At 40.2% G+C, this 24,689-nt stretch overlaps 1 protein-coding gene across 1 annotated transcript in view; it reads right to left on the bottom strand.

Moving 5' to 3' along the window:
* The window catches only part of LOC129372971 (transmembrane protein 132D), a 38,057-nt gene extending 14,095 nt beyond the window's left edge, over positions 1 to 23,962 (bottom strand). Inside the window, exons 1-3 of the mRNA XM_055050611.1 lie at positions 23,505 to 23,962; positions 15,773 to 16,649; positions 3,929 to 4,066 (exon numbers count right to left, since the gene is read on the bottom strand). Coding sequence (XP_054906586.1) covers positions 3,929 to 4,066; positions 15,773 to 16,649; positions 23,505 to 23,622 — 1,133 coding nt within the window. The 5' untranslated portion in view covers positions 23,623 to 23,962. The remainder of the gene's footprint in view (positions 1 to 3,928; positions 4,067 to 15,772; positions 16,650 to 23,504) is intronic.
* Positions 23,963 to 24,689: the final 727 nt, after the last annotated feature.

The following is a 24,689-nucleotide window of genomic DNA, read 5'->3' as shown; positions in this document are numbered from 1 at the left end:
CAAAGGCTAGCAAGGCATAAAGTCACAGAAATCCCAAAAGAGTAGCGACAGCAGACACCCACAGCAGGAGTCCTGTGTACTTTGTCGCATTTTCAGAGAGGATTAGCCATAATGGTGAAAGAAATATGTTCACCAACGTAGATGTTGTTGTAAACAGTGTCATAATCCACAACAAATGGGGAAAACAACATAACGAGGTCAAACCAACGTCCAGAGGCTTAATGCCCTGCCTCTGTTTAAAGCAAACAAGTTGTCAGTTATATTTTTTAAAAAAAGAGTTCAGTTAAGCAAACAATAATAATTTAGACAAATATTCAAGTATATAAATTTGCTTTACTACCAATGAATTACCTCCTGCCTCCTGTTTTTATTGCTTGGCCCTTCATTGAGCTCCTTGCAAAACTTGGCTGTACACACTTAGGCTCTTCCTACCCTGGAAAGCATTCAAGAGAGCCTTAGTTATAAAAATCTTTTCTTGCAGCCGCTCTAAAGGCAGACATGATCTTACTGTTGGAATTTAATCTCAAAGCACCCACTTTGGGGTTCACTTGCAGGCTTGGAAAGCAACACAGATTTATGCTGGGCAGCTGGATGGACAGCAGGGTTGTTATATAGATGATGCCGCGATAAGTAGTCTTATATTAGTTAGTATAAGTATCTCGAAAGAGGCTTCATGAAGACGTCTGAAATGTGTGCACGTCATTGTGATCCCTGGTTTATGAATGATATTTACTGTCAAATCCTTCTGTAGCTCAGCATGTTTGAGGTTCTTTGCTGCAGCCACATTTGAGTCATAGAATTTTTTTTTTTCTTTTTTAGATTGGATCAAAACCCTTGCAGTCCAGTCTGAGGTGGCCCTTGTGCTGTGTTTCTTTTTGTTGTCCAACATTTGCAAAACGATCAGCTTTCAATGACCTACTTCATGTTTTGCACGGTTACACACCACGTTTAAGCAGCCAGCTGGCTTGAATTGTTATCTGCTGTGACCAGCTGCACATGATTTAATGGCTCATAACAGGAAGTGATAACTGTACGTCGCATAAGGTCAAAGGGGAATCTGACACCTGACATTCCCCCTTGCTGAATCCTTAGGTTGTTTAGTTAAAAATGTTTGTCTGAATTCACTAATCCTCTCTGCTGCCGAAGGTTGTGTGGCTCATAAGCAGTGACTTCAACAACACTTATTGTAATGTACAATAAAAAATAATTCTATTTCATCTTATAATAGTAAGAGAGGTATTTTATAAAGTAAAAAGCTGATCAGATTCTGTCAGGCAATCTGCCTGGCGTCCACTTTTCATAACATGTGAAACATTTAATCTCCAACTTACATGTGAAGCTTGGTTTCCACTGCAGAAACAAATCAGGTTTCCCCCTCAGAACCTGGAAGATCTTGATCCCAACTATGTTTTTGCCACTTGAGTGTGGCGATATTGTATATGAGACTTCCACCCAGCAGTCTACAGTCTTTGATTCCAGTATATCACTGTGCTTTGAAATTTATCACTGCTTGTAGTCACCACTGTGAACTGTATTCTGGAGCTGGCAAGCCTTCCCTGAAAACAGGGTGATATACACACTGAATGACTCTGGTGTACAAGGCTCTTTCTGGCCCGCTTCATATTTATTTATTCAGTCACTTTTCTTCGGAGAACAAGCATCATTTGTGCCTTATGCTCACAGTTCATTCTATATTATTTTTTGTGAGAACAGAAACGGGGAAGAAAGCTTTTAGCGTCTCTGCGCCCTCTGTTTGCAAGCTGAGCTAAAACTGTCCGAACTCGTTTCATCGAACGCTTTCGGCAAAATAAAAAAAAAACGACAACGGAAGTCCTGTCAACAGTGCATGTGCTTCAAATCTTAAATTCCCACTTCCTTTACATTTTAAATTATTACTGTCATAGCTACTGTACTTTATTGTCAGACTGTTCATGCTTGATATATTTTTTATGACTTTTACTGCTGTCTACTTGCCTTCGCCAAAACGACCGGTGCTGATGACTTTCTTGGCCAGGACGCCCTGGTGAAAAAAAGTCTTGATCTCAATGGGTTTTTATCTAGTTAAATAAAGGTGTAATTTAAAAAAAAAAGTACTTAAATGTGTTTTGTTGCAATATGCCAATAAAGGTGATGTAGGACTTTGAAGAAGATTTAAAATTCCAATATTCAAGCTCTCACCTATACACACATCTTTCTGTGTAACATAACCCAAAGTTATTTGCGGGAAGTTTGACTATTTGGATATTTCTACAAAGACCACATCTAAAATATTCAAAAGAAAATGCAGCTTTGGAAGTTGAAACACCCAATGGTACTCGAGTTACTACTGGCTGGTGTTTCTAAAACAGCCAATCCAGGAGCAACATTTATTCTCCTTTGTGCTGATTGGCTGTCCCCACTAGAACAAAGACAAGGACTGAAAATATTTTGTGGAAGTTTTAATTATTTTCAGATAGGGTCTGAAATATTTGCAAGTTTTAGCTGCTTGCAGACGGCGGTGGTGCCATGGAGCCCCATGAGGACCATCTTTTGATGCAATTCCTGCTGCATGTCTTTCCTCTTATGTCTCTACTTACATCTTCACATCAAAAGAAACCCCATTACAACGAAGTAAGGGGTAAAAACAAGAACTAAGTCCAATTGGAGTGCATTAGATATATGCTTGGACTTTGACTGGGCCTATCTGGTACGTTAAATGCTGAGTATACTTTTATTGGAAACCATTGAGTTCTAGTTCGGGTTGCATTTAGTGACTAAAGCATGTTTAACACCTCCACCTCAGGCCTCTGCAGTATTGAGGAGCTTTTTGTTTCTCTTCCAGGGCTGATCTGTATTTACCTCCACTCATTTTTCTGACAAGCTTCCCTCGTTCCTGCTGAAGGAAAGTAGCCTCACACCAGGATGATTAAATCACTGCTTTTTTACTGTAAGGATGGTGAGTTAAAAGTGATGTGCAGTGTCACTATCTAAGATTTTCAGAGATACTGTGATGCTGTTTGTTCTCTCACAAGCCTCTGATACGCACATAGAGCGGCTGCATTTACATTGAGATTAAATTGCACTTGCGTTTTCTCATTAGGTAACATCTGAAGTAGGTTGATAAGTCAGAATAATCAGTTGTCAAAAAGAAATTAACTCTTTTCAGATTTCTAGTTGTAAAAATAGCTCCCAAAAACTATACTTCTTCTGCCACTCCATAGTTAAGTGCAACAGCACAAAACAAATCCCAGTAAAATGCATCATTTGTGAATACAATGGGACAAAATGTTACAGGGTGTCGGTATTTTTAAGGCACCGTACTGTTAAAAAGCCATCTAGTTAACCTATAATTTACCTCAGTTAAATTTAGGTAAACTGTACAAAGCTGCTGATTTAGAAAGGACATCCCAGATAAAGAGAGGGTGTAGCCCTGTTTAATGAGATTAGGTACTCAGGAACCCTGAGAGCCGATTTTGATCCAACTGACCTGCAGATGTTGTTGTAAATAGTTTTAATGTCAATGCAGCTCACCACACGTCTCAGATTCTTGAAAGTCTTGGGCGAAAACAAAAAAAAAAACAAATTTGCTGCATTTTGGGAGTTCGTGACCACACGCAGATGGCAAATGTTTCGAAATCAAAACAAGAACAGAGTTGAAGCGAGTAATGAAGATAAGCACGGTGCAGACAGCGGACACTAAACTAATGTCGGACTTGTTCAGCCGGGACGGTTTATATTTACTCCCAAAAAATAAAGCCGCTTCACTATGCAGGACACAAAATATGACACAGGATATATTTTCTTTGCAAAAGAAATGACGACTCCTTAACAACTAAAATATGGGGTGAGTAGTCATGACGAGATATTAAAATTTGCAGGTACAAAAACTAGGCACACATGAAATGTTCTGACCAAGTCATAGAGTCGTATTGGCTTTTCATTGACTCACCTCTTCCCAGGTATGGGGGCCTTCCTCTGACAAATCACAGCAATGGCTCCATCTGCTCCCATATCCAGCGTGATGTCCCACAGTAAAGAGTTGCTGGGTGTTGCTGTTCGAAAGGTCACACCTTTCTTTACTGATGCTCTGCAGAAAGCCACAAACGAAAAGGTCAAGAATGTGGCCAATGGGAAATATCTATATATGTATGTGATATTTCACGTCTTGTTTTCCGGCCTCTCACTGTGCAACATACAAAATAGTTTTTGCAGAGTATCAACAATGGAGTTTTATTTTCAACAAAAGGAGAATGTTTTTTTTTTGTCCTTTCTTTTCTTTTTTCCTTGTATCTGAAACGCATGAAACAGCTACCATGTAGCAACTCGTATCCAACGCTCCGGTGCCAGTTTCTCCACCTTCGAGTCTGTTTGTTCTCTGTGTTTTCATGATTTAAAATACACAGATGGGTTGGAAGTTTTCTTGGCTGACTAATTTATAAATTGTGTACATTATGAGGGAGAAAACGCCATCCCTGCGGGCTTTCCCCCGGCATAAGCAGCTTTCAGTAGGTCAAACGTTAATGAGATGCTGTTCTGTAAGAATTGCAGGGGCCAAGACAGACACACGAATTTTAAAAACAGAAAACAACAATAGAACCGTGTACATGTGTTGCCTCTTCATTTGTGTGTGGGTTTGTTTTTTTAGTGTGTGTGTGTTTTTTTTTTTATCAAATCTCTTGTGGGACCTGCTCACAAACAGCATAAACAGGTTCTGGTAGACAGTTTGGGGGGAAAAAAATAAAGTCTAATTCTTTGATTTTCATTCGCATGTAAAGCTGTGTGGTTTATCTCGCAATCTTCAAGATAAACACAAGTGTAGAGCGCATTACGAGTCTCTAAGGAAGCATAATCTGCGATAAGAGCAGCAGCACTCTGAGCACCGCTCCTGCTGCTGACTTTGGTTTTAGTTTCAGCCAAAAAGAAAATGAAATGCAGGTCCCTGTTGGGCCCTGGGAACGAATGCAACCCTGCACGTATTATTGTCCCCAGGACATGAAATAATACTGACCTACTGCATTGAATATTTTGAACACATTTGTGTTCCTGCGGCGCCGGAGCTCGACTGCACATTTGCCAAAGTGGGAGCTAATTCCAACATCCAACCCGCCGTCCTAACAGCTGGAAATCGAGATTGGAAGGCGTTCCCTTTTTCTCAGTGAATGAATGTGGCTGTTTTAAATTCAAACAGAAGAAGATCTCAAAAGGTGAAAGGTTACAATTAGAAAGGAGTAAGTGATCTGTGAGCACGGCTTCTGTGTAAGCTCATGCCCGTTTCCATCCCACCTGCTTGCTGCAGAAGCTCATTACCCTGATTGATAAGAGTTCACAAAAAGAGGACAAGGCTAACAGGGGAAATCCTCCAGTGTAAAAAATAAATAAATAAATAAATAAATAAAAAACTGGCTCGCAAATAAAGCAAATGTTTGGTGTCTATTACGCACAGCTAAACGCTGCTGGTCAAAAGTCGAAAGGCGTTTTTATTGGCATAGCAAAAGCATGTTGAACAGCCAGTGAAGAAGCTCTGGCTAACTAATCTGGAAAAAAAAAGGTTTTAATAGTGTTGTCATGATCCTGTTATGAGATAATATCCAGAAATCTGATTACATTACAAATTATTATCTACATATCAGTTGTAATGCTGCAGCAAACAACTGTTTTAGTTTAGGTCCAAAATTAATAATCTGTCCAATGAACCTTAAAAGACATCAGTCAAAATTATTCCTTACATGCTGTCAAGTAATTAAGAACAAAAATAATTAAAGATTGTTTGAACGTCTAAATTTTGGAATTAATTTTGGGTTAATCCTTATCTGAGGGAATCATCCTAATCACAATGGTTCCAACCCTAATTCTGTAATTTACTGCTTTCGGGAGAAGCGGAGTGTCTATGGGTAAGAGGTTGAATGTTCAAAATGTTTCCTCGGCTGCTGGAAGCCTAACCTTTATTAAAAACCTGCATCTTGTTCAGCAGTTTAAAAGTGTCACCGACTTGAATGTCGGTTTTAGGGGAAAAGTTTGGGGGAGGAAAAAGGAAAGAATCGAGAAACTCAAGTTTTCCAAACTACCTGAACACGTCAGATTCTCAGACCATATCTGAACGGGTTGGTTCTGGATTAATCCAGCACTAAATTAGAGAAAATTACAGTCACTGAGTAACTGTGAGGAAACCAAAGCTGAATTTCTACAACATGAACCTTTACAAGACCCCAGGTTGGAAGATATTCTATTAATAGCAAAAAAGCACTAAAGAGCTTAGCACATGGATTTATGTGCATATTAATTAATTATTATAAATTATCTATTCTTATGGCGAATAAAAACAAAGCGATATGTGTTCCTAAGCCTGTCGTAATAAGCAATAAACCAATTAATTAATTAATATGATTCATTAAAACAAACTCAATCATTTCCATTTTTATGATTTATTGTTTTTTTTTTTTCTTGTTTTCGATCCCTTTACCAACAGTGCTTGATAATGAACTCCAAACAACAATATTATCGTTTATCACAATAACTTGTGGGACAATTTATTGTCCAGCAAAATGTGTTACTGTGACAGGCCTATTTATTTCAACGCCTCTTGAAATCTGATCCGATGTATCCCTAAATACAACATTCAATATTTCTGACATAATTGTTGCTAGAGTCCGTGGCTCTGGGTCAGCTCACCCATTCACATTGCTGTGCCACTATTTTGTACTCAACCTTTGATATTTTGTACCTCATTACTCCCATTTTGCGAAACGTATGTACAAAACATTATATTTCTATTTATTTTGGTTCTGAAATTTGCGAGGCTTGTTACTGGATTCCAATAAAAACTCTGGTCAAACTAAAACAACATAAAGCAACTTCCTCCTGGTTTATGTTAGTTATTGGATCCATATGACCGCCTTTCCTCACACTAGACTTTAAAAAGATTACAGAGAACATCCTGTGACAAATTTTCTAAGTAATTTGTGTCATGTTTTTCTTAACACAGAGTCCAGGTTTAAGCTGTGCCTCTCTGAATTTTACCACACATAAATTCACAAATAATAGAAAGAAGAAAAAAAAAAAAGAAAAACTCTTGACTTCTTAAATCACATTTAACTTGGAACAGAAAGTAAAGCCCCAGAAGGAAGGCACAGCTGCAGCCAAGGTGCTTCAGAGTCTCTCTGGTTAGTAGCTGAAACCAGTTTCCGTGTGCAATAGAGTGACTGACAGAGGAAAACAGAAGGGGGTAATTGTTAACAGTCTGAGCGCTCCCAGGAGGCTGTGGAGGCAACAACAGGGGAGCAAAACACACAGTGTGGTTTAAATGAGCAAAGGAGAACAGATGAGGTTTCAGTACAAGGACCTGCTTGTTCCTGATCTGGTTTCGCTTTAGCAGATAGCAAGATGGAAGGTGGCCGGACCCGTGTTGTTCACAGTAATGGTGTCAACACAGTGTCCCCTTATTGCTGCTGTTGGGATCAACTGTGAAATGCTGATAGCTTTCTGGGAGGAGATTCAATTAAATAACTATGCAGTCGCATCGGCTCATGCACAGAGCGCTTCACAAAATGATTTGAGGTTTTTCACAATTTCTTGTCTTATGTCACATGATTGATCGTGTATTCTCTTCGTCTCCGTTCAGACTTGTTTTCTACTTTGTGTCAGTCCGCCACAAACCACCTCAATAAAATATTAATGCAATGTGGATGTAATGTGACAAAATACGGGAAAAGGGGGGGTATGGATCCATTTGCGAGGCACTGCACAAATCTGCTCCGAATCTGTATGCAAGGCTGAGATAATCAGCAGCTTGGTGTCACTTTATACTAGAGATAAAAATAAAAAAAACACCTCCCACAATGAATCGATATGTTTATTGAAAATCTGCAATTTGACTTTTTTTTTTCTTTACTTTTAAGCTGCTTTTCTCTGTGTTAGTTGAACCAGCGATTTGTAAGCTCTTTTTAGATACAACTGCAGTTCTGCTGACTGGAGAGAATAATAATTGCAGTGTGAATGTGCAGTTTGCTTCCAATCGGGGAAACCTTAAAACCTTTAATGCACTGCAATCAGCGAGGGAAGAAGGATGGAATATTCACAGTAATAATGAGAAAACGTAACAGGGTGGTTAATCTAGTAATTGCCTCTGAATACGGTGGCCTGCCATGATGGAACACCTCCATGAATTAGGGCCGAGTGGAGCAGGGTGTGCTTAATGAAAAGTGGCAGTAACAAGGAGTCTTATCTAAAGTCCCTTTTTTCAAAGAAGTAAAAAAAAAAAGAAAGGTATTCCCTTGCATCTGGAAAAGTTTTTTTTTTTTTTTTTTTTGAGTGGTTGGGAACAGAAACCCGTCTCCAGGGTTTTCGTGGGCCCAGAGGAAGACAGTGGGCGGGGAGAGGCACCGGGGCAGAGAAGATGGATGGCTGCGGAGACTCATGCTGACAGCATGTGTGAAAGGCAGCTTTCAGGTGCTGCAACAGCCATCCATCTCACTTTCTGACCAGGTAAGATATGAGTGGCAGGAGTGGCTCAGCTGTTACACAATATTCTTTTTTTTTTTTGCTATTATTATTTTCTACATTTGCTCATGGAATAAACCCTGTTTTGCAAAAATACTTTACGTCTCTTGTACTTTTGCACGGATATATAGTCAGGTCAAGTCAAGTCTAGTTTTAATCGCACATTTCAGCGACAGGGCAGCTCAAAGTGCTTTAAAAGGTACGTAAAACAGTAACCAATTATGAAACAAGAAAACCATCATTAAACTCATCAAGCACTTATACATCAAATATATTAATCACTGCTCTGATTGTCACCAATCAAAGATAACACTAAACAGGTGGGGGTTTTAGCCTTGATTTAATGGAACTCAGTGTTTCAGCACTTTTGCAGTTTTCCAGAAGTTTTTGGAGCACAGAAACTGAATGTTGCTTCTCCATGTTTGGTTCTGGGAAAGCAGTGTAGACTAGAACCAGGGGACCTCAGTGTCATAGTTCATCAAGCTTACTGGTATTCATTCGAATTGTGGGAAATGAATTGTGGGAATGCACAAACTTACCAGGAGAAGTTTGTGCAGTATGTGTGCTCGACTATGAAATCTCAACCGTCTGCAGACAGCGTGTGTGGAGTCCGCGTAACTCACAGACTGCGCACAAGCATGTGGGAGCAATGTCTTAATTCAAGTAATTAGACTTCATCTAGATGTGATTAATTCTCCGTATAATGTTAAATAAAATTTTCTCTTTTCCACCAGCTAAATAGGCAATACAGCAGACATATAGCATCTAGTTTCCTTCAGCGAGAACGGACAAGCTTCCCATAGCTGGTGGGTAGATGGGTGGAGATAAAAATAGGGCAGTTCTTGAAGAAAATATGTTGAGAGCTAAAAGATTTAAGATTACACCACCCTAAGCTTCCAGCCAGATTGACGGTGTAATGGTTTAGATCCTTGATTGTCAAACTAACTTCTGTCAGAAATACCAGGTGGAAGCTGTCCGTGTTTGTTTGTTTCTCTTAATTTTGTGTCTTCAAATACAAACTGGCAAAGTCATTTCAAAAGGAAGCTGTGCAGTGTTTGTGGGCAAGATTAAATGATGTGTCAGGTATTAAAAGTGCAAATGTGCAGTGTTTTTTTTTCCAGGCATACACAACCATTAATTGTCAATGTAAGTTATTCTCCAACGTATCTTGATCGGCCCAATAATCAAAACTGGATTGAAGTTAAAAACCAATGTGTATTTTCATCTTTATGTGTTTCGGCAGGTGGAGGGGGGGAGTCAGGTGGTATTTACAGAGCTGGTTATAAGCGCAGCAGGATTATTTTATTGAGGTAGTTTGTAGCGGAATAGAGAAACAATGTTGGAGGTATGGTTGTTTTGTTAAAAGAAAACTATAAATTTCTTTCTTTTTTTTTACTGTGACGATCGTCTTGTGTTTTACACAAAGAAGCCATATTGGATTTTGAGGTCAGTGTTTGTAAGAAACCGTTTCTGTAAATTTTTCTAACTGTAAACATTAGACTCTCAAATTTTGGAAAAACAAAATGCCTTTTTAAACCTATGAACAACTGATCACAAGATAACAATGCTTGCTTTTCTTGTCATTGTCACTTAAAGCAGCTCAAAAAGTCCAAATCCTGTTGCATCGCTGTTTTGAAATGTCTATCAAGATGGCTGCCTGTTAATTACTGGGGATGCATTCGCTGTAAAAAGTCTGAGATTTAAACTGGAGGATATCTATGTGTTTGATGCTCGAGTCAAAATCCAAATGAGAACAGAGTAAAACTGCTGCTCAGACACTCTGACCAGTCTGACGGACCCTCAGCTGTTCTGCAAAGAACAATGGCAAAAAGTCTTCAAAGCGCTTGAAGCTGCAGCTGAATGTGAATGTTTTTGATGGACGCTGTGCCAGTGTGCTACAGAACTAGAACACAAATGTATACGACCTATTACTTACAAATCCACCCATGTCATGACATTTTGGATTACAGCTCAGCTTTGCAGACAGACTTAACTCTGAAATGAAGCGTTTTCCAGACGAGATTATTTAAAAATTCCATTAAGCAGAAGCTTGACTATTTCCTTGGTGTAACCTGGATGCCCAACTCCCTATGTATTTCATTATTAATGGCAATATGGAGATGCTCCATAAGGTTTGTAATTGCTTCTTCTACGCTATAATTTTTTTTTCCCAATCTAACTGTGTGGATACGTTGCTAGGGGGGCCAAAGCACCACCAGCAAAACCCCGATGAAATCGGAAACAGATGCAGTCATTAATTATGCAGGCGAATGTCCAACGTTTAGCCAGTCTGATGGCGAGCCATTGACAACGTGCTTATCGTTCTCATGGAGCGGGGGAGTTCGGGGGACCTCGATGCCAGCAGCGCTCCCGCCAGATGGCAGGGACGGCGGCCCTCAAAATGGATGTAAAGCCCCCATTTGTCACACAGATGAAGGATTAGATTTCCAGGTTGAAAGGCTCAGCGGAAACCGTGTCATATAGAGGAAGACGGCTAAATTTAATTTCATGTCTGAATGTTTCCTTAAGATGATTCAACAGGCGAAGAAGAGGTCTTACCAAACCACTTTGGTTTACAGTCAAAGCCTTTTAACTCCACAAGTAAAAGAAATACTCCAATTGACGAACGCGGTAGAGTTGCGTGAAAAAACTGATTTATCTGATGAAAACGAGAAACAGACGTTTCCCCCCTCACTCCCGGTCAACCTTAAATTTAAATATCCCTCGACTCTGGGCATAGAGATCAATAACACGTTAATCATGCTGATGAGAGAGCATTAAGGAGAGCTTAATGGGATATGCAGACAGTGATGTAGCACACAGACATCTGTTGAAGTCTGGATGCGTAGAGCTTGTTAATATGCAGATAAGATGAACTAGCGTGGCGACGTGTTGCTGCGGAAATGGAAAGAGCACACACAGTGCACAGCGCTTATGGGACGATGCAGAACGGAAATTTCTGAGTCTAGTCACCAAAACCTACAGCGCAGACATGACGGCTTACTAAAAGGATTCCAAGTAATATTGTCAGTCTTCCAACCGAATGCAGAAAGCAGGAGGCTTAGAGGGAACTGAAGAAAATGAGGGGGGAGAAAAGGAAGTGAGGTAGCATCACGGTTATCTGATTTTAATTTGGGTTTCTGTTGGGTGACTAAGTAAATGAGATAAGGCGGCAATGATTAAAAGTGACAGGTTGAAGAGGGCGGGAAATTAACTTTTCATTTTTGGCTTCATTGCTTCAGCTAAAATAAAGAGAAGGGAAGAAAAGAAAACTCGATAATTAAGACAAATAGATGACCTAACCTTTCAAGCTATGTGGATTTATGTGCTCTTATTGAATTGGATGATTCTCCCCAAAAATATTCTTCAAAACTTGAAGAAGCGTAGGACGAAACATTTTGACGTTTATGCTTTTTGTTATCTGTTGTTGCATGTGCTCAGCTGTTCAAGTCCATGTTTGTCTTTTTTTCAAAAGTCCCACTGGGAAGAGGATCACTACATGAAGACAAAGTCAAACTCCTCAACAAAACATTGTCAGGGTTTCATGACCAGCGATGTGTCGAATGTGAAATATGGGGCAAAATTCAGATCTCTGCAAAAGTGTTTATGCCATTAAGAACTTTTCCGTATTTTGTCAGCTAGAGATTTGGGGTATTTCAATGGGATTTCGGGTTACAGACCAAATCAAAGTAGTGGAGGGGATAAAAACAATACGAGAGTTTTCTTGCCGTTGTCTTTATTCAGACTTGCATCTGCAAGTCATTTGAATTGCAGTTACAATTTGGTTTCTGCATTTGGTTCAAATCAATAACAGTTTTTGCCATCCACAGACAAAAATTTTTCACAAATTCTTCTTTGCAAAATAACCCACACTCAGGTAGACTGGACGGAAAGTGTCTGTAAACATCAGTTTTAAAATTCCCAATTGGATTTACGGACTTGGACTGGACATTTTGACCTCACATGCAGCCTGCGAGCTTTTGGGTTGTTGTCCTGCTCAGATCAACCTCTGCCACGGCCTCAAGTCCTTCGCTCCCTCTAACATGAAATTTCCTCCAGAATTGTTTTATATTTAAATTCATCCGTCTTGACGTTGGCCTGCTGAAGAAAGTCTTTTCTGACACCAAGACGCTGCTGCTGCCATGTTTCCCTCTGGGAATAATGTTCATAGTAGAAGTTTTCTACAATTTGCCAGAAGAAAAACAAAGAAAAAACAAATTGTTGCTGTCATCTGACCAGAGCAAGTTGTTCCACATATATTCAGTTTCCCCGACAAATACATAGAAATAAACTGTAACTAAGGCATTTTTATGTGTCTTTCAATTACGGCTTTCCTGTTTTGTAAAAGCTAAATGTATGAAGTTCGTGACTAATAGTTGTCCTGTTGACAGATTCTTTAGGTGGGAATCTCTGCAGCTCCTCCAGAGTTACAGAGTTAGCTAAATCTTCGATATAACCAAAGATTTAGATATTTGGCTATATCTAAATCTATTAATGTTCTCCTTGCTGGGCCTGTCAGTGTGGGTGATGCTCATGTCATAGTAGGTTTGTAGTTGAGATTATACTCTTTCACTAAAGCAAAACGCTGAAGCCTTCATAGAAAAACTGTATTATTTAGAGAGTTAAGTTACTCAAAAGTGGATTCTTTTTTGCAAAATTGTTGATTTACTAACGCTATTGGTTGGTCTGGATTTGTAAAGACGTCGGAGCGGGAAGAGTACAAATAGTTTTTTTCTGACTTTTAGATGTGAACAAAGGCTGACGTTTGTGCTTCGTTATCCTAGTTTTTTTTCTCTTTACAATTATGCAAAACGTTATAGTGGTCTTACAACAGGTTCTGTAACATTTCGGCAAAAAGCTTTGACGTTTGTGGTTTTATTGTCAAAGGTCAAAGGGTATTTGGAAGGTACTGTATCTCACCACAGGACCTAATGAAAGGATAAACAGCCTTTATGGGTTCTTGTTGGGTTCTCAGTGAAGACGCCTTGTTCAAAAAACACACAAAGATATGTTACCTCTTCAAACCAACCAAATCTATAACTGTCCTGTTTGAGAAAAAGCTTTCCATTCCCCCTGACAGATCATTATTCACCTGCTCAGAGTAAAGAAGCCCCTGTCTTGAATAATAACACAATAAATCTGTCTGTAATCAGGTTAGCGCAAATCTCCGCTCCGTCTGTTCTGACAGCTGAAATCAGCATATCGAGCAGCGTTACTGCAGAGAGGTTGTGTTTGATCTCCGACTGGATAAAGACAACAAAAGGCTGCAGATGACCGTGGAAACATCAATGAAACCGTGAGAGCAGGTCAGACGCATTTAATTCACTCCAGCTCCAGTGTTGAGCCACATCTCTGCCGTATTGCGTCACTTTCTGAGACAATAGAAAAACAAACTGACAAAGTCAAGAGAGTCGAGTCAGTCGCGTTGTTGTTCCTGGCCTTCATATGCAGAATTTAACAATTTTTCACCACGTCCTGGGCTGCGTCACCAAAAGGCACAAAGAACGCCGAACATCACGCCATACACGCATGGAAAAGTTTAAAACAGAGTTAGATAAAACAACACGTCAAACGTTAAATATCCTGTGATGACCTCAGTAGTTCTCCTAAAACATGAACCGGCTGCCTGGGCAAGGAGAGGATTCAGCACTAAACTCCAAAAATTTCATTGAGTTTTTACCCAAATGGTATAAGTGACACAGCAAACACGTAAAAGAAAGTCCTCTGGACATGAAAGCTGAACTTTTTCCATGTGCAGCCCAGGCAGAATACTAACCCGCCCCTCCACGGCTTCACAATTGTTTTTATGAGCAATTTTGCAATCAAAATTGCTAAAAGTAGCATTTTACAGAAATTTTTGCAATATTTGCCTTTATTTTGCAGAATAGGACTTTTTGTCTTTGATTGACCTTGTTAAAGTCAATCAAAAACTTTGACTTGGCAGCAGTGTAGTAGAAGTAAGAAATACTGACACCTGCAGATGGGAGTTGCCAGTTGTCTTGAACCCAATGTTTCTGACCATTTCTTTTCTGCAGGAAATTGTCAGTAAACTCACAATTACGTTGCTCTTGATCTGTTGACTTTTTCTTGACTTCTGAGGCATGGCAGAATTGTAAAAAAAAACTGGAGGGATTGACTAATACATGAGTTTCAATCTGTGGTGGTCACAAAATCAATGATGCAGGAATGACGTTCTTAGGAAAGATATTTCATTAGCAGAGTTAAACACTTGGTAATCCTGAAGAGAAAAACTATATTTTATGGTAACTATTTTACTATATTCATATAGTAAAATTCTGGCAACCACAGTTGCAGGTATTTCACCGTTAAGTTTTTTGGGGGGTTTTGTTTGTTTGTTTTTAAGTGTGGCTCTTAGCACATAAATCTGAGACTTTAAAGAGCTTATCTCACCAACCAATCCAAGCCTGAGATATTTTGTTAAATATAAATGAGAAACAACTTCCAGTCCAGAAATCGTAAAACTCAATGGAGGTAAATCGACAAGAACACCTGCAGCGGCAAATTGTGTGAGATATGTGGGACTTATTTAGTGATGCACAAACAAAGAAACAAAACCTGAATCGTTTTCCTTTCGGTTAATTATACAATTCTGCCGTTTGCTTGAAATTGCAATAACATTGGTTTAGGGGTTGCGATGAGATGTGGAAAAAAGCTGAAATGGTGAAATAAGTGTTGGAAGGCCCCGTTTTCCCTCTCAAGAAGAATATACATCAAGAAGTGAAACATTTATTTTTTGGAGATAAGAAAAGTAATTTTATCACAGCTGCCAGAAACACAGGATTTTTGCAGCTATGGATGAGGCAGGCGTCTTCAAAGGAATAAATTTGCCTGTGCCGTCAAAAGAGGAAACAAGCTGCACCGCAAACGCCTGAAATTTCACTGAGCCACGCAATTAATCGCCACAATCTTCACTGCGTCAATGCTGCGCAAACGCTGGGCATATAGCATATATTCCTTCAGGAATTATGAGTCACATGTGACTTTATTTGATGCACATTAACCATGATGACTACCACTCTTGAAGCAGCTCTTAATGTCATCAGGCAGCACTAGAGCAAGTAATCTCGCTCCCTTCACCGAAAAACCACTGTGATATTTTCAGAGAAATGCCGTAATCCACGTTATATCTCTGTGCTCCTGACATGGCCTTATTTTTGATGCCAGTGGATTAGTGCAAGAATTAGAGAAGATGACTAATACTGTGAGTGAAAAAAGTCTCCGGTTTCTATCTTTTTCTTGTTTTTCATGCAGTGGCACTTGAAGGATGCAGCCGTACCTGAGAGTGAAGTTGGTCAGCTGAGCAGAGCTGGTCATCAGTATGTAGAAAGTGGCGATGTCGGTCTTTTTCAGAGGTTTGGACGACGTCCGGATGACGATGGCGTTCCCGAGCTTGAGGCGAGACAGCGTGGCCATTCCCTTGGGAATCTGCAGGAGCTGCACGCTTCCGATCCTCTGCATGGGAGTCACGGGAACGTATTCGGCCGGCGGCGCCGAGCTGCTCCACCGGCTTCCGTTCACAGAAAAGCACTTCCCGTTCACCCGGGGCTGAGCCTGGTAGTACAGCTCCACCGAGTTCCCAGCAGATGGATCCTGCCTTTCCCTGCTGGTGCCCTCTGACCCCGCAGCAAACCACCCCGGCTCAGGCAGAAGCTCAGCCATGCAAGTTCCCCTCTCGCCTCCTATGGCGCAAGAACCCCTCACCTCCTGCGTTTGCCAGAAAGCATAAACCGTCACACATGGTAGCTCATCCAAGGCGCCCTCGCTTCTGGCCCAATCCCTCCCTGCGACGTAGAAGAGCACTCGAACTTTGGGCTTGGAGGAGAAAACGCGAGGCGTCAGCACGAAGGCCTGGATTTTCCAGTTGAATGTGAAGACATCTGGGGCGTTGAAGAGCTGCACCGACTGCACCAGATCCAGAGGCACGAGTCTCTCTGTGGACATGGGACCGTAGCTGGCATTGACGGCTGGCTGGCGGCTGGCTCTTAAAAGAACAAATGGCTGCGTGTGACTCTGCATGCTGGAGTTCCTCATGAAGTCCTGCCCAGCCTCCTTAAGGAAGAGGTAGTCGGCGTCCCGTACCTCATAGTTGACCGGCAGGAAGACAGGGAAAGGCACTGGACTCTTAGCATCAGTGAGTTCCTTGCTGTTCAGATCTGGAAGATGAAGAACAGAAGCTTGCAGTTTACCAAAATAAAATAAATCAAAAATACACTGTACTGTTTGGGGAAATGTATAGGCAAAGAAACCCTCCCCGCCTGCATGTACATTTGGTAATAAACTGCTGTTCCCTACTTTAACTCAGGGGCCAAAGAAGGACAGCCTATCAGCTGAGTAGGGCATCAAAGAATTAAAAAGGATTCTGAGATTAACCTTAAACCTTAAGCTTTCCCCTTTTCTCTTACCAAGAATGGCAAACAATATTACTAGAAGAAGTTTATGCGGTCCATTCAAAAACATCAATATCATAATGAAATTTTTAATAGTCACTGAGCGACTTCGGTATTGAACCACGAAACAGAGACGGAGCCGTTTGTGCATGATTTATGGAAAAGTGTAACTAGATGATTATCTTCTCCTGTGTCTCTTAAGCAGATAGGTGTGGCACAGAAAAAGGCATGGCAATAAAAAACAGGGGAGTGCGTAGAATATTACAAATGGAAATTTATTTTCTTTTGTTTGTTTGTTTCAACAGTTTTCTTCCAAGTTATTTTTCCCTAAGAAGTTCACTTCATATTTTAAAGGTGAGATGAGTTACCCACCGGACGCTTTGTTCTACTACAATCGTGAGATAATTGTAACTTTTGGAGATGTGGGCTGATTCACAGACACCAGATTTGGCACTGCGAGGCGGTGAAGATCACATCAATGAACAGGAAGCACATTGCAAGAAAGCTACACCTTTCCATCAGTTCTAGGTCAATTTCAGCATTCAGAATTATTTTTAGTTTTTTTTTTTTGGGGGGGGGGTTTAGCACAATTTAAATGCTGGGTTTGTGCTGGCGGGATAGGAGCTCAAGTCAGATTCAACCAAACGAAGAGTCGAAAACTGCAGCTGAGTTGTTAAAGTCAAGTTAGAGAGGAGACGAGTTTTGAACCATCAAACTTGATCAGGCGTCACCAAACCTCTTCCAAAGAAGGTGGGAAATATGTGCATTAATGTATTTGTAAATGTTATGAATTTATTAAACGGACACCTCAGTCTTTCTTTTTTTTTTTGTTATTTTAGTATATTGTAGTGACAAAGTAATGAGCTATTCATTTCTAATTGGTGTCACCTACAATCTAAACAAGCTTATAGTTTCTTTCTGATTGTTTTCCCATCATAGCTTGAATATTTTTGGTAAAGATACAGGATGGGAACAACGCCATTCATTTTATTTTTGATTATTTTTAAGCAGCATCGATCAGGATGATCAGGATCTTGATTGCAGTTTTTTCTTTCAAACTTCGGAAAGCATTATTTATTTATTTTTTAACAAAGCTTTGAAACAAACTTTTTCTTGCAAAACACAAAAGTTTAGTTGCAGTCATTTCCAAACAGTACAAATATGTCAGTTTTTTATACCATACCATTTACTTTTCAGGATCACAATTTTCCTATAGCTGACAAAAGAAACACTGTGTCGGTAAGTTATTATGTAATTACAACTATTATTGTGTAACTACACCATTGTTAAGTCCTACTTTTAGCAAAGGAAAGTTGGATATTAGATTAAAGGTTAGAATGTATTTTTTTCTCATTTCTATGAGCTAACAACATTCAGAAGAAAACGCCAGTAATGGTAACACCAATGACTTTGAAGACAAAAAGAAGTTATTTCTGCACTTTTTTATGTCAGCATGAGAACAGCAGAATAAATATGATCTGATCTTTAGCCAAAGTTTTTTTTTTTTTTGTCTTTTGATTCAAAGCCATTTTATTTTAATCTCTTTTTAACGTCTTTTTAAATAGAACTGTAAAAAAAAAAAAAAGTACCACAGCAGGCCCAAAACTAAATTGTGTTTCTCTAGTTGATAATATTAATAATAATAATAATAATAATATAATAATAATAATAATAATAATAATAATAATAATATAATAATAATAAAAAGTCTGATTAAGTCAATAAAAACCAACAGCATCTCACAGCACATAAAATCGCATCCAACAAGGAATCAAACGCGTTCCTGCGAACTGACGTGCGACCGCAAACGTCCGCAGCGTCGTCAAACAGATCAAATCTGCAACAAAATTTTTGCCAAGCGCATTTGTGAAATGTGAAGAGATGCCACATAACGTGTGTTTATTCCTGAATTATTGATCGCTGTGCCTCCGGTTCGGAAGGTTTAAAGCAGAATCATTCGTCATGTCCCCTCATGGCTGCTGCCATTTGATGAGTCTCTCTGTCATCCATCTATCTCATCCGCTTTTCATCTTTGTTCATCCACTCCAGCTAAAAGGCCTGTCAAGCTGGCCTGGACCGTTCACACTGCGCTGACTTCACTCTGGGTGTCACAGCCATTTCAAGCTAGCAGTCCTCAGAAGAAGCCAGCAGCGCGGCTTTTCTCTTCTTTTCTGTTTTTTTTTTCTTCTTCTTCCCTCCTTCCTTGCCCACATAGACATGAGTGTCATTCATGTTCACTGAGTGGGCGCTGCGCGAGGAGGAGACTGGAGCCTGAATCTGGGCTGCTGCGGCTCATCCTACCAGGGGCCACAGTGACAGAAGTGCCGTTTGAACCCAGAGCTGGCAGAGGCTCCATTTTGAGTAAATATAAAGTAGCTTACTCTGTCTAAAAAGCAGGAAAACCTCTGTAGCTCTGATTAGGTCACAAAACACAACGCGTTTGATCATCTCTTCGGCTCAGCTTTGTTGCCCTCATGTAATCTTAGTCTTTATATATGTATATATATATATATATATATATATATATATATATACACACACATGTACCACAAAATCTAAAAGAGGGATCTTTTGTGTACCTTAGTCTGCTTGTTCCAGTGTTTTTTGTTTTGTTCTGAGAACTATTTATTTACATTGTTGAAGGGTGCTGATCAAGAAATAAAACCAATTTCAAATGTGAAACTTTAACTCTGAGTACAGTGTTGCTGTCGCCAACCAGATGGGGCAAATGCCTCGTCATGCATGACAAGAAAAAAAAGCCATTTCGCCGCAAACGCATTAAATATGTCTGGATAAAACCAACATGAGGCATTAAAATCTAAAAGCACTGTGCCATTTGTCAACTATGTCGCAGTCCACTGATGTTAGAGTTGCTGTCAGTGTTTATGTTTGTTTTCTCACTGCTTCTGGGTTCTTCATTGCTGTCATTTAAGTTTTTTCTCATCGGCTCATTCTGCTGTATTCTTCATTTGTCCTTAGCTTCATACTTGTTCCTTTCATGCATGTAATTCACTCTCCATTGTTTGGCTTGTTCTTCCTTGTGTTTCTTCCATGTTTGTTAGTCTCCTTCCCTCAGCTGCCCTCCTCAGCAGCTGTTCAACAGTCCAGTAATTGAGCTCACCTCTCTCTCACCTCGGTATATAAGCTCCCCAGTTTTCTCCAGTTGCTCCATGAACGAAAGCTTTTCAGTTATTGCTTCTGCTGCCATGCTGAGCCCTGTGCTTTGCTTGCACATTAGCTCTTCCGCTCGCTCCTCGCAACAAGATTTTGAAGGAGGAGGATTGTGTTCAGCTGTTCGCCTCCACGTCGAGTCGACAGCTAAGCGGTTCTTGAAAACTGTTCAGTGTTTGAGCTGCACAACGATCCCAGGAGCATCAAAGCTGGTTCTGGGGATGGATAACGCAGACCCACGTTTCACGTCTTTAGCAACGTCGGCCTCGGCGTAAAAAACGCGCAGAGTCAAATCTTCGCTTCCTCCCGCGCCAGGAAACCAATCGACTTCCATAAAGTCCATGTGTGATTTTAACTGTTTTGATGTTTGCATTAAAAAAAAGTGCTGTAAGTAAAAACTCTCGCGTTCAGTTCTTGCTTTGCAAATCAGTCAATTTGTTTCTCGTAGACATTCCTCCATGGAAAAACAGTTGTTCGCATAAAATATACAAAACCCAAAAATATTGTAACATTCCAGAGCCTAATGTTTTTAAATTATTCACTGAAACTCCACATGAAACAAAGCTGTAATGTGGATTATATCTCATCTCTGAGCATAAATAATTACTCTAATTCATAAAGAGGAATATTTTTATGTGATTAAAATGCAAAAGACAGTTTGATTGGTGTTTCTTTTTTTGTAAAATAATATCTAATGAACAATCTTTTCCCTGTAGATTTTTGGTTTCTGAATCTGCTCGGTGTGTTTGTCTTAAAGCATTTCTCCCAGAGTTTTAATCAATCTTTGTGTCTTTCCATTAAATGCTTAAAGCCTGAAAATCCTCAGTGAATCCTAATGTGCACTGATGGCTTTTACCATATGTGCAGAACAACTTTGCGATCCCAACAGCTTTGCAGAAGGCAATGGGTGTCTGCATTCTAATTAGTAAATAGTGAGATGAAAAGATGTTTTTTGGTTGTTGTTTTTTTTTCTTTTATGCTGCTGCTACAGGTGCTTTTGCAGATGAAATGTTGGTTACATATGAGGTGATTCGCTGGATATCATTTTTTTTTAAATTAACAACGCCCTGGCGAAGGCCTAAGTTACACACCTTTAACACTGGGCAGCTTTTATCAAGCTTTAGCAGTGAGTTTTTAGTCTGTTGACTGGCTCGCCTTTGCAGAGCATCTATCTGTAACAGAGTCTTTTTTTTATTAGCTTCTGACAGGTTGCCAAAGAGGAGGCACTTGAGTGCCAAACATATGTACTGATGTTAGCACAACATTTAAGCATTCACTTGGGACACACACTTAACTCTTGTTAATTTGGCAAAGGTCCTGCAATGAGTTAATTGAAAGTTACATTTTGAGCTGAAAGAGATTTGTTCAAGCTTATGTATGGTGGAGGCATATAGATTTCAATTTAACCAGGGACATGACACAATGTTATGCAGATTAGTGCGTCGTTCTGTTCACAAGCCTAGGGCCCCGTTGGCAGCATTGTGATGTGGGACTTTAGCAAGATGTGAAATCAGTTCCCAGTTCAAATGGCAAGTTTCCATTAATGCCTGTTGCATAATAAATTAAAACAAGCTCAATAATTTCCGTATCCGTGATTTTTGTTCTTTTCTCTCTCTTCCTGCCAAAAGTTGGGTGACAAAAGTCTTCAGTCTGGTGCTTTGGTCTCTTTTTTTCTTGTTCTTCTTCTCCTTTTGAAGAACAATTTTGTTTACAGAAACATCATAATTCATGCTATTTGTTGGTTTTGGGGGTTTTTGTTTGTTTGTTTGTTTGTTTATTTGTTTTTGATACTTAAAAAGTCTTCCAGTTCCAGTGTAAATTGTTTGTTAGAAATTGAAGCGTACTGACCTTTGAGAGGCCATCATGTTACTTGAACATGGTCTCAAAACAACAATACTATCATTTATCAATTTGACTACAAATTTGTTATTATGACATGCTTGTTCCAACACCAGATAGTGGATGAATGCACAGTGATCCACTCATATGTACAGTTAAGTCTGTTTTTCACAACATATTCAGTTGTCTGTTTGCAGTACATCACTTAAAAAAAGAAGTTAGATTGAACACTTAAACATCTCCTGCAGCCAACCCACTTTTCTGAGTGAGGTTCCAATTGTTTCTGTGTCTGAACTCTGAAGAAGTATCTGAGTGAGAGCAAATTGGAAAGAAGGTGTAGAAGCTGAGTTCGCAAAAACATAATATTCATAAATGCATTCGGCCCTGAAATGAATGAACATTTCTAAGTGGCCAACATGAGTCCTGACAGGAGGGAGGAGATGATGGCAAGAAGGGCTTCCAGCCTCAGAGACTTGAAGCTCATCATCAAGTATCCAAAAAACAAACAAACAAAAAAAACCACAACTTGAAACAGGCAAAAAAAAAAAAATTATATATTTGTCATGGTGACATTTTAACCACTATCATATCATGCGCCACCGGGTTGGGCCAAGTCTGACTGATGACCCTTGGAAGTGCACCGCAGCAACTTCACAGCTGTATCTTCTCATTCAACGTGTGACACGAGCATGACGTGATGTTCAAACGCACCGAGATCTTGTGGCTTGTGAGGAGTCATGGAAGGATAAGAGAGGCAGAGAGAAAAGGCAGATAGATTGAGGGAGGCTTAAGCTTGTGTAGTGATTGGTTGGGATTGTTATTTCCAATGAAACTCTTAAAGCTGCTTTGAAAAATCTGATTTATCCCAATTTCTCAGCTTTTGTCATCCTATTAAAAGTCAGTCTGCCTGCACTCCCTGGAAATGGCCATCTGAGAAGCACTTCCTAGCTTCACATATATTGACCTTGCTTTTTTTTCTCCTTTTTTTTCTTGATTAAGTTGACAGCATAAATGCATTTCTCTGTGCTTGCCTCACTGAGTGTGTTAAATAATAATAATAATAATAATAATAATAATAATAATAATAATAATAATAATAATAATAATAATAATAATAATAATAAATTGGGTTCCTGGCTCACATCAAAGCAGACAATGTACCAAGCGTGTGAAGGCACGGTTCAAATCGTTTTTTTATACAACCCCATCAAGTCTTTTATACTCCTCGCTGATTTCGCCCTAAATATTTAATCCACTTCTCACTACTGTGACAATTCTGTGCCGCAAGTAAGACAAGTAATTATGCTCAGTTTAGGATTGCTGCGGCGCCGTGTTACTGAGGAGCGAGATGAAAGTTTGTGGTGTAAATGGGGAACGTTTATCTATTATTCAGACCTTTATAGGAAGCTGCTGTAGTAGTGGTTTAGCTGAGAGGGATCGAGCCCTCTGACAAGGAGCATGCGATGAACGGCGCGTTTCTTCTTCCTTTCTTACCATTAAGAAAAGAGTACCAAGATGCTCCAAAAGACTTTTCTCTGCACTTGGACGTATTGCTCGCTCAATATTAAAAATGGCTAAAATGCAGCATATGGTGACCCTCCGCTCGCTTACCTTGTGGGAGTACCGCTGAAATAGTTGCAAACACCAACAATAGGATCATCCAGCTTTGCCGGTTAAAGCTCATTTTGGCACGCGGCGCGGCGCGCGGTTGCGGGCGAGTGCTGTCCATCGTCCGCGCTGGCTGGACTTTTTCCCTCAGCAGAGCGCGGAGCGGACCGGCTCGCTCATCCCTTCCGTTCGCCGGCTCGACATCATCACACCTGTGGGAGTGGGAAGTTGATAGCGCGGTCCGCGCGCGTCGCCGAAAAAAAAAAAAATCCGCGGAGCGCGAGTCAAGCTCCGCTCACGGGCTGTGCGTAAAAGCCGTGCGCAACGAGCCCGGAGAGACTTTGGCAGGGCAGGATAGGAGGGGGGCGTGTTGGATGCTGGATTCAAGCGAAGATCCGTGTTGATCCGTTTTTGACTCCTGGTGTCCCGCCGCTCACGGGACTCTGCGGAGCCCGACGCACATCTTGTGCGCAATCCTGTCGGTGCACGCAAGTCATCGTGTGTCACTGCTCATCCTCTCAGGAGGCAACGTGCAGATTAACACTGCACGGGATTTTAATCTGATGATGGGAGACTTGATCAAACGTTGCTTCTCGATTTTTAATGTCTGACTGATTGTGAGGTGTGGAGTGTAATAGGAGTCGATGGGTGGTGGTGGTGGTGTGTGTGTGTGTGTGGGTGTGTGTGGTGTGTGTGTGTGGTGTGTGTGTGTGTGTGTGTGTGTGTGTGTGTGTGTGTGTGATATTAATATCAATTTACGCGCTTCTTATTAATATTAGTTTAAGAGAGAATTGACATTCGTTTATTAATAACCATTAATTAGTCGTCAGGTTGTGACGAGTTTGGTTTGTCTTCTCTCACAGGAAACCATTTTTGGATGCTCTCGCCTCCTAACCATCCCAGCTCATCTACAAACACATATAGTTCCACCAGACCCAGCAAAGCCAAGGCCAAAAACCTAAAAAAAAAAAAGAAAAACCTCCAAATTTTACCCATTTCATATTCACGCATTTGTTTTTTTAACTTTCGTGAACCTTGGACATAAATGGCCATAAAAAATGCTGAAATGTTGTGTACAATTATATGATGAACTTGTTTTTATCCATTCATTCTGCTTCTGATTCCAGACCAGAGACCAGACGCTTATGATCCCCATAGTGTTTCTGCTGCTTGTGTCAGTTGTCATGC

This window comes from Poeciliopsis prolifica, unplaced genomic scaffold (assembly GCF_027474105.1).
Source record: "Poeciliopsis prolifica strain line A6 unplaced genomic scaffold, Auburn_PproV2 SCAFFOLD031, whole genome shotgun sequence".
Classification (NCBI taxonomy): Eukaryota; Metazoa; Chordata; class Actinopteri; order Cyprinodontiformes; family Poeciliidae; genus Poeciliopsis; species Poeciliopsis prolifica.
This window is presented reverse-complemented; position numbering and strand designations above follow the sequence as displayed.